Below are 15883 nucleotides of genomic sequence, written 5' to 3'. Positions count from 1 at the left end.
GGGATAGTTGTTTTATTACTAAGTAGGTACTATTTATTTATTATTATTATTTAATTTAGTATAATTGTGAAGTAAATTCATTGTTCCTATAGTCAAAGTTAAACACTGTATGTCAATTACCTCACTAGATAATATTATAAATATGTTTTTAATATTCATGAAATATTTAGATCTAAAATTTTAAAGAAATAAATTATCATAATTTATTATATAAACTGTGGTTTTATTTGTTTTTCAAGATTTCGGTTATATTCAATTGCTCGAATATTTATGTGTGCGAAGAAAGAGGGGAGATAATAGCGCCTGTAAACGTGGATGGATTTACTTGTACCAATAGTGTGTATTTTAAACTATCGCGATAATCACTTTACTGTTTACACGTAAAAGATCTCCAATCTCTTCAAGCGTAAGCGAGACGCGATGTTGTCATTGAATGGTGTTATCTGACAGGTTCACTGCATCTATTCTATACACATGGCTGCTATCGGCGGCTATCGAGGGTATATTATCATATTGTTACAATAAGTTAGTGTAGGCCTCCGAATCCTCAGCTAGCTCAATGCCAGGAGTGGAGGTACATTCAATATCGGAAGAGCAGGTAGTCACAGTATTATAGTCAATTAAAACCAATATTCACTATATTAATTCTATTTTATTAATTCCCGAAATCACCAAAATGTTACAAAAGTTCAATTCCAATAATGTCCGAAACCAAAAATCCACAGAATATTATAAAGTTCTAATTTATTATTTATTAATTATTTATTATAATTGACACACAAATTATTTATTATTTAAGAACTATTTATTTACTATTAACGCTATATTTATTATAGACGAGATTACGCGGGCGCAGGGCACTGCAGTAAAAAGGTTGGAAACCGGGTCCAGTAAACAAAAAGTTAAAACTCGAGAAAAGTCTAAGTCGCTGACTGACACTTCCCGTCGCGATCTGTCAGAGTGACAGTAGGTATTCACCGATAGGTATCGACCGGTAGGTATTTCGATCCACGGCTGGTACCTCCTCTCAAGTTTTGGCAAACTTGTATAGAGAAGATACGAATAAAACGCGCCCCTGACCGTCGCAGGTTCAGGGTCGGAAACGTGGAGAGAGACTGTTTATGAATTCAAAAATCATGGGTTTTTATTCAAATCTGGCCGATTTCATCCCTTCGATCAACGTTTAGAGGGTGCAAAAATCTATTAACGGTTTCACTATGAAGATTAGCGGAAATCGTACAGTGACCAATTACCCGCAACATCTACGTAAGGACCGGCTATGTTAAATTATAGGCACTAGGCGACGCCTCCAAATGGGCGGCGCCGCCCTTGCATTACTTACGTTTTTCAAGTACTTGCTCGTACTGAGTGTAAGTAATTACTGAAGCAGTAGCACCTTGTTTCTGGCCCAGCCATGTGAAAAACGCACGTACGAGGGAGTACCCAGTATCAACGGATTCGTCTTTAAATTACCTATCGACACAGCATACCCCAGCACGGAGGGCCGTTTCAGAGGCGGCCGGCCCTATGGGCCCTAGCGGCGTGAGGGTACCTCTCACTCAGAAACAAGAATACTCCAGAGTTAGCCTGGGTGGTAAGGCGTCATATCCTAGTGGTCAAATTGGCATATTTGTGGCACCAGGCCTATGATAGCGCATACCAATCCTTCGGCCAACTACCGTTGGAGGGCCAATCTTTGAGGCACTCCGACGGCCTGAATACCTCCTTGACGTTGGTCTCAGAATATAAAATCGGTAGGTCATTAACTTACTTACAAAATGATGGCTTAATATTTACTATTATTAAGCGGGAACGTTATTACAAATGAATATATATTTGTGCCTGTCGCGCAATCTTTTCTACTTTACTACCTAATACAGATCGGTGTCGCCACAGGCACATACTTACGTCTAGTTGACGGATGTTATTCCGTCAACCAAACATATAGGCGTTAATAATTGTTTAGTACATACTCATACTCTGCCGATTAATATTATTTATTTGTGTATAGCTTTTACATTTATGTGGAGCTCCGGAGCTGGGCCCCCCATCTCCTTCATCTCCGGTTTATTTGGTATGTAAGCTTTGGATTCAGTGGATATATTATTTCTTTTCTCCACCGATGCTCGATTGTATCACCCGAGCAGTATTTGATCTTTTATACTTTATATCCCCCTAAAAAGTCAGGGGAGGAAAGTTCCCTCCGTCCGCGCAATAGCGACGGGCGGAAGGTTGCCTTTCCTCTTTTATTATCCTCGGGGAGGGGTCGAACATCAGTGTTTCTGTCTTTTTAGTTTTAAACAGAGGTTTGGTCGCTCAGGTTGTGGGAGTCTGTGGTTAGGATGGGAGGGAAACTATGGTGGTTTGTCGTCCAGGATCGCCCTCGGTCTCCTATAGGCGTAATCTGTGTCGCTTTTATCGGTTATGCGATTTATGATGGTCGGGTTAGGGTGGCCTGTCATGGATTTGTAAAAATGTTTTGATAATTTTATGACGTGATCGTGGATGGATTCTAATTTGAGATCTCTGTGTAGCGTAGAATTGCGCACGAACCAGGGTGCGTTTGTGATTCTACGCAGTGTTTTGTTTTGTATTATCTGTAGAGTTTTCAAGTGATTCGGGTTTGAATAAGCCCAGATGGGGCAAGCGTATGTCATTATGGGTCTAGTGATTGCGGTGTATAGCAGAAGTTTTGCTCGCGTAGACAGTCTACTTTTGTTACCCATCATGGGTTGAAGTCGTGCGTTTACTACCTTGGCTTGGCGTTTTTTGATGTTGATGTGTGGGAAAAAAGTGAGTCTTTTGTCGATGGTGAGGCCTAAATATTTGACTGATTTATCCCATGGGATGGGGTGTGCGTTCATTTCAAGTTTTTTAACATTAAGAGAATGTTTTCTGTTTTGTCGTTTGGAAAAGATGCAGGCAGTGCTTTTGGTAGGGTTGATTTGTATTCGCCATTTGTCACACCAATTGGAAATTTGGTTAGCCGAGGTCTGGACTAATTTGGTGGCTTGATTGAGGTTGTGCGATCTTGCTATGATAGCTGTATCATCCGCGTATTGAGCTAAGATGGTAGAGTTACCGGTGCTGTCTGTGGGAATCGTTATGTCCCGCGTGTACAGGTTGTACAGGGTGGGACCTAGCACGGATCCTTGTGGGACTCCGGCTGTGGGTGTTTTTGTTGTGGATCTGATACCGTTTATTTTAACATTGAAAGTTCTATTCCGAAGAAAGGAGCTTATCAAGTTAATCATTGCTTTGTCGAGTCCTGATTCTGATAATTTATCAATAAGACCCTTGATCCAGACCTTGTCAAAGGCTTTTGCGATGTCTAAAAAGAGTCCTGTTGTGAAGACTTTTCTGTTGAAGGATTCGGTTATGTATTCTATAACCCTAAGTAGCTGGTGGTTGGTTGAACGCCTTGCTCTGAATCCGTGTTGGATATCCGGGATGAGGCTTAATTCATCGATCATGATTTGGAGTCTGGATTTTATGACTTTTTCAAAGATTTTACTTAGTACAGGCAGTAGGCTGATAGGTCTGTGATTTTCAGGTTTGGTTCGATCTTTGCCGGGTTTTGGGATTAGTACAATGTCCGCTGCTTTCCAGGCTGCTGGAAAGTATTGGAGTTCTAAGCATGCGTTGATTATCTGTGTTAAGATTTCTAATCCTAAGTCTGGGAGGTTCTTGACGGCTTGGTTTGATAGTCCGTCATTACCAGGGGCTTTACGGTTGTTAAGCCGCTTGATAAAGCGTTCGATTTCATCAATCGTGGTCGGCTTTAGAGGATTTTCTGGAGGGTCTGACCTCTCTTTGTAGATAGCCCTGGCTTTCCTACTGACAAGCCGTACGTGTTCTACTAATTCCTTGTTGGATCTATTGTAAGTGTTTGGAAAGAATTGGTTAGCTATGCTCAAGGCGAATGCTTCGGCTTTGTCTAAGGATGAATACACTGGACCATTTGGCCCTTGAAGGTGGGTTATTTTTGTTTTTTATTGTCTTAAGGTTTTTGTTAGGGACCAGTATGAAGTACTGCCCTTGATTAATCTACTGATTTTATCGTACCAATTATTGCTATAAAATTCAGCGAGTTCTGTTCTGACTTCGTCATGTAATCTATTGTATTTGGTTTTGGAGGTGCGGAGCTTGAGATCCTGCCACTCCTTTCTGGCTATATTTTTCTCTCTAATTTTATCTTTAATGTGGTGTGGGATGTCTGGGCGGTGTGTTGGATTTGATTGGTTAACTGTGGTGGTTGAGTTTACGGCTTCAAGGATTTCGCCCGTGAATGTCGCGACTGCTGAATCTATGCATTCTTCAGTGTTAAGAAGGGTTGGTTGGGTGAGCTTTTCCTATAAAGCTTTTTGAAAGTCCTCCCATGAGGTTTGGGAAGAGGTCTTTCTGTTGAGAGCTAAGACCGCATCTGATGGCTCTGCCGATCAAAGATTTCCCGCACTTTATTCTGGTACGTGGTCTCCTTGATCGACCGAAATCATCGATCCGATTTCCCGCCGCGCGTGAGCTTGACGCTGTCATACACGCGAGCGAGAGGGGCTCTGTCTCTGCAGAGGGGGTAATTTTTGATCGCGAAATCAGTTCCAACACACACGACAGAGACGCCGTCGTATGTTAGAGCAGGAAAGCTGCCGGAATACCGATTTGAAAACGCCGCGCGCGGAACAGCCGTGGCTATTTATGATTGTTTTCGGATGAAATTAATTCCGCTGGATCGCGATTAAAATCGGTTCGATGATTGCCCTATATGTTGCTATGCTTTGTGATCGCACAATTGTGCGAATGGAAGCTTTCGCAACAGGCTTATGAGCATATGTTTACAATCATCACGCCGTGTATGTGCGATATGTAGCGACATCGATTAACATACTATTAACATTAAATATATCTTAATTAACTTAACTACTATATACTACTATCGCCCATCCCTATGTCCCCCTTTATTATCTCGTTAACCCTTGCATGTTTACATTAATTTACCTATTATATTACAATTTACATTACATATTACAATTACAAATCAAATCTTATCTTACATTTAATCTAACTTAATTAACCCTTTATCCAAATAAATATTTAATCTCAATTTAATCCTATGACCTTTTACCTTATATTTACATGGTCTGTGACCGACTTATTCTTCCACAGTTCACCCTGAGAAGTGGTGGGACCTGCCAGAGCAAACTGCGGGACTTCTACATATATGAAATATTGTTAATTTTGTTCAGCTTTGTCGAGGGTCGTAATCATTCCACCGGTGGCACATTGACTACCAGGGTCAGACCGAGCGGCTGGGAGGCACTACTCCCTATGGGAGCGCCCCCCCACAGGGGCAGAAAATTCAGTGTGTGACATTAGCCGTCTAAACTGTCAAAACTGTATATCTAAAAGTTAACACAGCCTAGAGAAGTGCCGTTAAAACATAGCACGTTTTGACTGTTAAGACAATTAACTTATTGTTACAATTAATCGCCTACATATATACAAATGATAAACTACCCTCGATAGCCGCCGATAGCAGCCTTGTGTATAGAATATATGCGCGGACAGGTCCATAGATAATCGGTAAACGTCAAAATCTTCTGTGCGGTGTAGTTTGTATTTCTTCCGGCAGGTTTGTCACTATCGTTCTACTACGCATGCGCAGCGCCATGCAAGGACCAATTATTGCGTGAAAATTCAGAAGCTTTTGAACTTTTTTGATCCATGTATGCAATCTTGCAACTTGCACAATGATACTTTTATACATGTGCATTTTCTTGTTATGCGCATCTATACTATACACATGACTGCTTTCGGTCGCTATCTAAGGTAGGAAAGTATCCAAGTTTTAGCACGTACAACTAACTTATTGTAATTGTTACAATAAGTGCTATGTTTTAACAGCACGTATCTTGGCTGTGATAAATTTTAGAGTGAGATATACAGTTTTGACACTTCAGACGGCTAACTTATTTTAATTGTTACAATACGTATTAATATTTCGATACTTTCCTAACCTAGTTAGCTGCCGTAGAGGCCGAAAGCAGTCTTGTGTATAGAGTAGGTGCGATGGTTGCGATAATACGTACTGTCAGCAATAAATACAAGCACGTATAAACGGGTTATATGTCTTAAAAATGTCAAGTGGGTTAAATATGCCAAAGTCACAAAGCGCATAATATATGTGTAAATGAAAACTGAGACACATATTCTTTCGAAAGATATATACATTTATGATATATTATATAATATGTAAATTAAAGCGTGCATGTTAATTTAAACCTAATACATTGTAAACATATAGGTAAAACTATTATAAATAAATTATCGTAATGTTATTGGAATATTTTCTATCAGATATATAAATATAATACACTAATGGGGAGCCCTTGCATAGACGTTGGATACGAATGTGTATGATATTAATTCATTCATTTGATTATGATTGTATTAGTAAAACAACAAGAACTCTACGCTTGCATTCAAATGAGAGAGCATTGCAATGAATATTTGTTACAGCATGAACACTTAAAAAAGCGATAAGTTTAAATTTAGTACAATATTTCATTCAATTTAGTTAAATCAGTAATGTGTAGACTTAAATCAATTTGTACAGTCTACCGATGGCGAGGGGTGGAGGTAGGCTGTTAGGTTTAGACATAAATTGTGCACACTAAACTTTGTCAGTCATACGAATTTGTTTTCATTTAACTAAGAATAAAATTTGCAGGTGGTGCTAGTTAAATTCAATTAAATCCTGCTTAAACCAAACCATAATAGTTAAGGTATGCTAAGGGTGATCCGAAAAAAATAGTGCACACTTTTTCAGTCATACTTATTTATTTTCGTTGAATTTAGAATACAGATTAGAGGTGGCATTGTGTCACCACCTGCCGGTAGGTGGCGTATCCGCATTGTAAATTAATTAGTAACAAGCCGACATGTAAACCTGATCTCTAACTATACGGCTTAGTAAAACACCTAAAACGCCTTCCTTGTCTAATCATATGTAAATTGTTTTATTTGTTCACAGGTTTACGTCACCGTTCGGTATGTAAATATATCGGACGGGACACAATTTGAAACGGACAAGGTAATACCGAATGACAGATGATGTATGCTAAATTGCCTTGTTCTGTACGATAAAACCTGTAAAAATGTCAATATAAAATGTTAGGTATAAGTTGAATTAATATATAATGTAATAGTATGAAAGAAGAAGAATAATTACCAACATAAAGACGAGGAATGCCATAGCGAGAGATTATTATAAGAGTGTAAAATATAATTAATATATTATGTAATAGTATGAAAGAAGAAGAATAACTGCTAACATAAAGAAGAAGAACGCGGTAGCGAGTGATTAGTATTAAAAGTGTATGTAAATAATTAATATGTCTTGTGGGACACACTAATCGAATAATATTTCAATCCGTAAACTCGTTAATAGTAAACTAATAATTATAGAATTAATTTATAACATGGCAACACCAGCCAACGCGTGGGTATGTGTGCGCGTCGGTGTAAGTATGTGAGAATGCTGCGAATGGCCATACTTACAATTATAACGTGGCAACACCAACAAACCGCGTAGGAACGAAGCGCATAGCAACAGAGATGTAAACCTGTCGATACATGTCCGTATCGCAGATAAACGGGCGCGACAACGCATCAACGGCCGGCCGATGCATTGTGTATGTGTGTGCATCGGTGCCCATACGAAAAAATGTTTCCCGCCAAAAAAGTATCAGGCGCTCAGACGAATAAACGGAATAACGGCATAGAAGTCACCAAAATGTAACTTTTATGAAATATTATTCGATGTTTGTGTTTATAATAATTATATCTGATTATATGAATATATGATTAATATGTATTGTTAAAGGTAAAGGCAAAAGACAGGTTTACGTCGTAAAATCACAAATATTTATGTGAAGGTCGGTGGAGGACAATTACCGGGCCTATTATTATGTCAATAGGTACCTAGTAAGTAGTTGTAAATGCCTGTAATTTAAACGCTAATAGAATCGTGTGTTTACTCCTGGCATAAGACTAAAACCGCGAGTTTATGCCGGAGATAGCTATTTAAATGCTCTAGATAAATTCATATAAAATCCATAGAATTAGATAGACGATATTTTATAACGTCAATATATCCATCCACGTGCACAAAATATATTATCTCTTGATACTTGGTCCTTCTGACAATCCAGTAAATTCTTATTAAATAAACAAGAAATAACATGTAGTACGAGCTAACGATAATAGTAGAATCTTTGGTCACCCCTTCTCGCCGTGTAAACACCTCATTTACCGCGCTCCTGTCTGCACACAGATCCTAAGTCTTCACCGCTTCGCCGCTATCATCGCCACATCAGAGGACTCTTGGCAGAACTTTACCGCCGCGGAAAAGTCTTTTTAAAGATATTCTTCGACGGCCGACTACTTCAAGATTCCCCTGCAAAGCCTTCATAGCGGAGACGCCTGTCAACACCAAAACCTCCATCATGAGCAAAATACCGTCGCTCGTGGGGTTATTGGCTCCAGAGTGCCACCGACAAGTGGACGATAACATCAAGACAGACCTGCTGAACATCCGTGGACTGAAGAGGAAGCTGAGGGCCGCGGACTTCGCGTACATCTACGGCTTCCTCGCCCTTGCCTACGGGATTCAGCCGCATGACTCTCTTCCTGACCTGCAGAAGCAACGCGATTCTCAGGACAAGAAGAGGAGGAACAAAAACATATCGAATTACCAGAGGGTCCTCGACGAGATCAACGCCATGGACTCGGGACTACTCAAGCCTTTCTCGGAAGAGGAAGACGAGGAGTACGAAGACTTGGATTATGATGACTCCGACTTCTTCCTAGACACCGACGATGCCGACGACTACAGCGGCAAACCCGTTCACTCCATGGATGCTGTAAAACCCACCAAAGCCCCCGCCTTGGCCACGGCCAGGGCTGCCGCCCCAGCCACAGCCAAGGTCCCGGCCTTGAGTGGGAAACCAGCCTCCACAGCCCACGAACAGATGGACACCACGCCAGCGGTCTCATCTGTTTCGCTTCCAAAGCCAGATCACCGCACAGCAGCGCCGGAAAAGCCCGCCATAACCGGCAAGCCTAACCCTACCGCCGCCACGCAGAAACACACAGCAGATCCCCGCGCATCCGCGCCAGTAAAATCTGCCGACGCCGGCAAGCCAGACGCACCAAAGAGTTACGCAGCAGCGGCCAAGTCCTCACCGGACAAGGACGTAGCCCGCGTAGAACACGGAAAAAAAGCGACCAAAAGACAAGCAACCGACCGGGCCGACCAAAACGCGGCCAAGAAACCTGCCACGGTCGCGCCGAAAAAACCGGACATGCCTAACATTAACCAGCCGGCATGCTCGAAGAAGACAACAATCCCCGGAAAAAATTCAAGAGGCAACGCGCCCTCGAAGAATTCGGCCAAGAGGAACTTGGACCGCACGGGAGCACAGAAAATCCCTCCGATTGTCCTTCACGACAAAAAGGCTTACAGGGACAACATGAAGCTGCTGGAAGAGGCAAGAATATGTGTCTCTGAAGCCAAAAATGTCAAGACGGGGATTATACTAACGATCTCAGAAATAGAAGAATACAGACAAGCAGTAAAATTGCTAGACAGCAAGGGCATTGAGTTCCATTCCTACAACCTCTTTGGGGACAAACCCCTCAAAGTGGTGCTCAGGGGAGTCCCAGAAGAAACGGCCGCCGAAGAAATTCGCGCCGAGCTTGTGGAACTGGGATTCGTCATCAAGAGCGCGTATCGGATGACTCAAGGCCACTCAAGAACCCAGATACCGCTAATCCTGGTGGACGTAGAGAGAACCAGCGACGCCAAAGACATCTACCGACTTGAAAAAATCTTTGGACTATCTATAAAGGTGGAGCCACTACGCAGGAGGACGACGGACGGACAGTGCCATCGCTGCCAAGACTTCGGCCACGCCGCCTCCTGTTGCCATGCCAGACCAATGTGCGTCCGCTGTGCAGGCGATCACCTCACAGCTGACTGCAAGAAACCCAATACCACAGATCCTGCGACATGCGCCAACTGTGGAGGCCCTCATCCGGCCAACTACAGGGGATGCCCGAGGCACCCAAAACACGCCCGATACGGATACACAGAAGCAGATAAACGACAAGCGGAAAGGACCCAAGACAGATATTCGTTCAGGCCCGCCTGGAAGACCAACCAGGAGAGACCTAAACCAGAGGAGATAAAGGACATGATAAATGCCCTAAAAAACACTATCGACACTGCCAACAACATGATATCTAAACTGACAGAACTAAACTAATCTCGACAAGACCTGAAAGCCCAATAATCATGACCAGAAGACGAAGAGGAAACGAGAAGAAGACGAATTATTATACATCTGATTTTATACATCTAAGCCATCCTACAAAACTCAAATAAAACATGACATCCAATTAGTAGCTAAACCGCTACACGGAGCAGACTTCCATCATACGCCACAATATAGATGAAAGGGATAGGGGGCGTTAGCCCCGGCACCCTACACGCCAAGCATATCAAAAGAAAGATTTTTATCAGTCTCACGGATCAGCCCTCGGAAACAGTCTCTCGCCGACTAGCAGCCTCTCTTCAACTTTGGACCCGTTCCATCAGAAACTCGCCGCTCATCTCTTCTCGTCGCTTCCGGAACTTTCAAATTATCTTGTACGCCGAAGTACTACCCGGCGAAATATCTTATCCCGTTTACCTACGGGTAAGAAAATTTCTCGCGCTTCGTTCGAAAAACCCACGTGTCTGTCGCCTTCACCTACATTGACGAAGTATTGTATGCTGTAATTGAAAACCGAACGTGTATATTTGCAGAGAAAATAATAAACAGAGTCATAACCGTACTCTCATTCAAAAAGGAAACATCTTTATTATTAATAACCCCTCACCGACTGAGCTAAGACAATTCAACGAACATACGCATCCGCGTTTCGCTAAAGGGGGAGTTGTTAATTGGTTAGTTTATTTTTAAATTCATTTAGTCTTTATTAAACCATAATCGATAAAACATACTATTCTTCTATCTGTAAAATATTGTTTGACTATTATCTACTCTAGCTTGGATTAGGTAGGGTTTAATTGTATTTTAAAAATTAACAACCACTATATACACATTGTAGTCTTCATTCAATGAACACAAATACGTTTGACTGACAAAGTTTAGTGTAACATAACAGCTTATCTCCACCCTTTGCCACTGCAGTCTACTATAATTATTACGTGATAGTATCATATTATTATAATTTTATTGTCAAATTCTACTTTAAAAGTATTCTTAATTATCAGCGTAGGACAACTACACATACTACTTATATAATATTTATATCAGAAACTGGATAATATTGAAAAACTGCCGATTGTCATTATAAGTTTTTGAAGAATTTGTCATTGTATCTTCGGATACAATTGGATGATTATTAATTATTATCGTATTTTTCAATTTCTGCTTCCATGAGGCATCTTGCGAAGCCGTAAGCCTTTTCGCACTGACATGCTGTCTCTTCTGTAAAAAAAAAACAAATACTACTATGTATCTATAGTCTATGAATACTACATTACCGGGTCTAGGACGATTTGGCACCGGACAACTGGACGCCACGGAATTCGAAAATAAATTGACGTTAGGTACTTATAGGTACTTAAAAAAAATATTCAATATTATTATTTATACTTCAATGATTATATTATGATTAAATAGTTGGTAATAATGATTTAATCGTGCATATGTTTAAGTTCCAACGAAAAAAGAGTTTTTTATTTTATATAAAGCCTTAGGCATGGTATTTCTCAATCCGCGATAAAGAATACATTATTTTAAGAGTAAAATGAATTCAAACTACTAAGTAGTAGATAGAAACTGATTAAAATACCTCGTCTACACGTGTCTACGACAGTACGGCGTCCAATTGTCCGGAGGCCAGTCGTCCCATTCCCACATTACCAACTATGTCCTTACACATTCAACTCAACCCAACCACATAGGAGATGAGATTGTATCCATGCAATTAAATCATTTAAAAACATTGATAATACACAACAATATTCATAGATAATTTTAAAACACGTCAGATAATATACCACTAGAAAAAAAAACTTTAAAAAAGATACGACACACAGGGCGACTCAAACCTGCGTCCAGTGAATATACGTCAATGTGCTTTACCAATTGACACAATATTTGTATCCTATCTAATAACGACGAAATTAACATTTTTTTAAAACATATTTTCTAGGGTTACATGTAAATTGTAAGTACGTAAAACATTTCACCGTGAGATTTATACGGTTTCCAATTTTATTAGTTTCAACATTCAATTTTCATAGCTGATTTTGGCAAAATTCATGAATTCAAGAAAGAAAACCTAACAAATAATCCAGTATATCGGCTATTTTCAAAATTTGTTTGCTGCTGGCTTCTTGCAAAATGTAAACCGACAAGAACCGTGTTTTATTTAGACATGAAGTATATGTCAGTACTATACGATCCAAATAGATTGGGCGTTCTTTAATATACGGCCATATATTTCCGATACAATATTTGACGGTGAATTGTGATACGGCGAACTGCATACTTACACGTTTTTGGACACAATTTTCTAGTGGGTAGGTATATTCGTGGGGTTACTTCCAAAAGTCGGTAAGTCTCGAAATCATGTTATGGAGTAATTGTAATTTGTGTAGCATGCCCTCTAAAATCAGGCATAATGCTAATTTACTTGTGCTTTATGTGCATGTTCTATATATCGGATGACCTTCATTTTTTTTCTAGCATACTTACATATTTATTTGTAGACACAATGTGTCATTATCCGTTGTTAACTCTAAATACCCAAATTATCGACTTACCAACTTTTGGCAGCGACACCACGTAATTTCAAATTATGTAAGTAAATGCCAACTTTATTGTTAATATAATGAGACATAGTTAATACTACAATTGAATCTTATTTGCGTATATAATTCATATTACGAGTGCTTATATTATTTTAAGCCATTAGGCCCAATGACAGTAGTCATGTGAAACAGTAGTGTAATCAGCACCCAGGCTTTGAGAAAATCACATACATAATATATAGTCAGCTCACTGGGAATCGAATCCAGAGACCTCGGATAAAAGGCCTGCACCTTACGCACTGGATTAGAGTACGAGAGCCGCCATATTTTAAAAGATTTCAAGGTAACCATTGTTTTTCGGTTGTTGTTTGTGTATATCACACACATCTTATCTAATCGAATTTGTTTGCAGTTTCGCTATTCGTTAAACAGTTGATAATTATTGGCGAAATAGTGTATAGAGATTCGTATCATTCCATGCATCTCGACTTAAGACTATTGTTAATATTATACTTACTGCGATCCAATAAACATTTGTCAAACATTCCCGAAATGTCATCCATTGTCTTCCCTCCGCGCTCTCCTGCGAACAGCATCACTGCGATGTCTTTGTTGAATCCACCATCTTCGTTCATGACTCCGATTTTACCAAAATAACACCGCATGAAGCACTGGAATTGATAAGAGGATTTAAAGCAATACTTGATAATTCTATAATAATAACACATCTTTCTTGATAATGGTTTATGCAACGAGCCCTAAACGTCGAGGAAGGAAGGAAGAAGTACACGGGGTAAAAACAAAAGAATCTACTACGATAAAAAAACAACCGTGGTGACACACGTGGTAAAAACATTGTGATTTATTTTTAAGTTTTACAATGTTTTAAGATATTATAGTAAAATCAATGAATATCAATCAAAGGGTTTGTAAACACAAATGTTACCTTTGGTGCTTTTTCTGTCTCGTCCGGAAAACTACCGCTATCATTGAGGGATTTCAGATATTCTGCAAAAAGAAATTCGTCGTAAATCTGTAATAGTTGATATTTCAAAAACAATTCCGTTTTTCTTTGTATTGTGTTTACTTCTGCCGAGTTCAACAGCTCCGAAGACGCTAAAATTATATTATTTTTCGATAATTTAAAACTGGCCTCAAAGGGTAAACTTTAAATTTGTTATAATAAGATTCGTTATGCGTCAATGACATTGAGCTACTTTACGAGCTACTTGTTGGCGAATTTACAATCTGCCTCATCATCGAACAAGCAAACAAGCAGATTGTAAACAATCTACCGAGAAAAGTTGAAAGCTGGTCAACTTTACACGCTACACGCCGGCGTGTGGGCCTACTGCGTCTGCGCAGTAGAGCTTAGTAGCGACCTCCTGGTAAAAAAACGAACTATGTTCTGTCAAAATAGTCGCTAGCGTATTGGCTTCTCAGCCAATGGAAAGTTTTGTGTGTCATCATCACAATCGCAGTAGCTGAATCGCCCGCTTTTAAATTCGCCAACAAACAGCTTGTATAGCAGCACAATGTCGTTGACGCAAAAGCTTCGTTTCAGTTTCTTACTGCGAGTAGCAATGGTGTTCGACCCGGTGACCCGATAACAGTGTCTGATCCATCGAAGCTACAAGGCGGCTATCGACGGAGTTTATCATATTTATGTATTTAGGTAATTATTTGTTATAATAAATTAACCTTCTAAACTGTCAAAAAGTGATATGTTTGAACAGCCCCTCTCTTGGCTGTGTTAACTTTTAGAGAGAGATAGACAGTTAACTTATTGTAAAAACCGTCTCAATACATAAATATGATAAAGTGATAATATTTATCATTTTAGCCGTCGATAGCAGCCATGTATATAGAATAGACCCACTGTAGCCTCTATCAAGTTGGAGTTCCTAGGCTATAGGTCCTTTAGATCGATAGGAAAATCCGTCCATGTCACGGAAAAAAAATCATGTATATGGTCTAGGGATAATACGATAATAGATATATTTATATATTTCAGAAATATTTTAAATAATAATATACAAACTTATAATTATTATTCGTTGAATAAAAGAAATAGTTTAGCAAGTATAAGTACTCACGATATATTAACTAAATAATGGAGTGATCCGCAACATCAGTTAGTAATTTAAGGAATTAATTAATTGACACCTACCTTAATTTAATATAGTAAAACCGATAGCCAATATTATAACGCGATTTGCTAAGCATTTCATGTAACAACTACTAGTTAAAATTTTCGTGATTCAATAAGATTCCCGTAGCTTAATTGGAAAAGCATACTGGCGCGAATCTAGCAGATACAGCTTCAAGTCCCGTCGGGTGTCGTATTTTTTTCTACAATATGATTTTATCTAATGTGTATATGCATGAGATGTTTTCAAATTATGCATATTCAGTATATTATAGAATGTTACATTCTAAAATCTTGTGTCTTATTCGTTGAATAAAAGAAATAGTTAATTAAAAAAATATGTCTTGTACTTGCCAATATCGATTCTAAAAGATGCATTGCATTCTTCCATGATTGCATTAAAATTTAATTCACTCAGATTTTTTGCCGTGGTATTTCCAGCAGTATCCAGGCTAGCTGATTTTTCATCGTTTTCTGGAGGAGCTGATTCTCCAAGTTGGAAAATAACACACGTCGCTAAAATAACAAAAAATACCGCCACACTATCCATAATGGATTATTCGAATTCGATTCTTTTTCAAAATTGCTGTCGCTCGATTGTATCAGCTGACGAACTGTCACATAGAATGGACAAGAGCATGGTTTTATAATACCAAACGACAATGAAATAATAATATGACAATACGGATAACGCAATTTGGATTAATGACGGTTGTAATTAGTTTCTTTATTTATAATTAAGGGTTATCAACTATAAAATTGCTAAACAAAAAGATACAACGCTTTAATAGTTTAAGTTCTTAATTTGTTTTCCCTGTTTTATTATCCTCTGAAAACTCTCGGGAATC

The 15883-nt window shown here is 39.3% G+C and overlaps 1 protein-coding gene across 1 annotated transcript; it reads right to left on the bottom strand.

The window, feature by feature from the left end:
• Window positions 1-11469: 11469 nt before the first annotated feature.
• Window positions 11470-15441, bottom strand: LOC147069854 (general odorant-binding protein 84a-like). Its single transcript, XM_085950486.1, has 4 exons — window positions 15390-15441; window positions 13833-13894; window positions 13404-13557; window positions 11470-11555 (listed from the first exon to the last, which is right to left on the bottom strand). Exons 1-4 carry the CDS (start codon window positions 15424-15426, stop codon window positions 11470-11472), a joined length of 339 nt encoding a protein of 112 aa, XP_085806612.1. The 5' UTR covers window positions 15427-15441.
• Window positions 15442-15883: the final 442 nt, after the last annotated feature.

This window comes from Rhyacophila brunnea, unplaced genomic scaffold (genome assembly GCF_057557595.1).
Source record: "Rhyacophila brunnea isolate RB1 unplaced genomic scaffold, BYU_Rbru_1.0 scaffold_23, whole genome shotgun sequence".
Taxonomy (NCBI): Eukaryota; Metazoa; Arthropoda; class Insecta; order Trichoptera; family Rhyacophilidae; genus Rhyacophila; species Rhyacophila brunnea.
Note: the sequence above shows the minus strand (reverse complement) of the source record. Positions and strands in the feature narration are given on the sequence as shown.

Excerpts from the sequence above, each read along its gene's own strand:
- LOC147069854 (XM_085950486.1), bottom strand. The coding sequence starts at position 15,426 with ATGGAAGAATGCAATGCATCTTTTAGAATCGATATTG. Across the intron at positions 13,558-13,832 it reads AGACAGAAAAAGCACCAAAG|TGCTTCATGCGGTGTTATTT; the intron begins GTAACATTTGTG and ends TATCAATTCCAG. Across the intron at positions 11,556-13,403 it reads CAAATGTTTATTGGATCGCA|AAGAGACAGCATGTCAGTGC; the intron begins GTAAGTATAATA and ends TTTTTTTTACAG.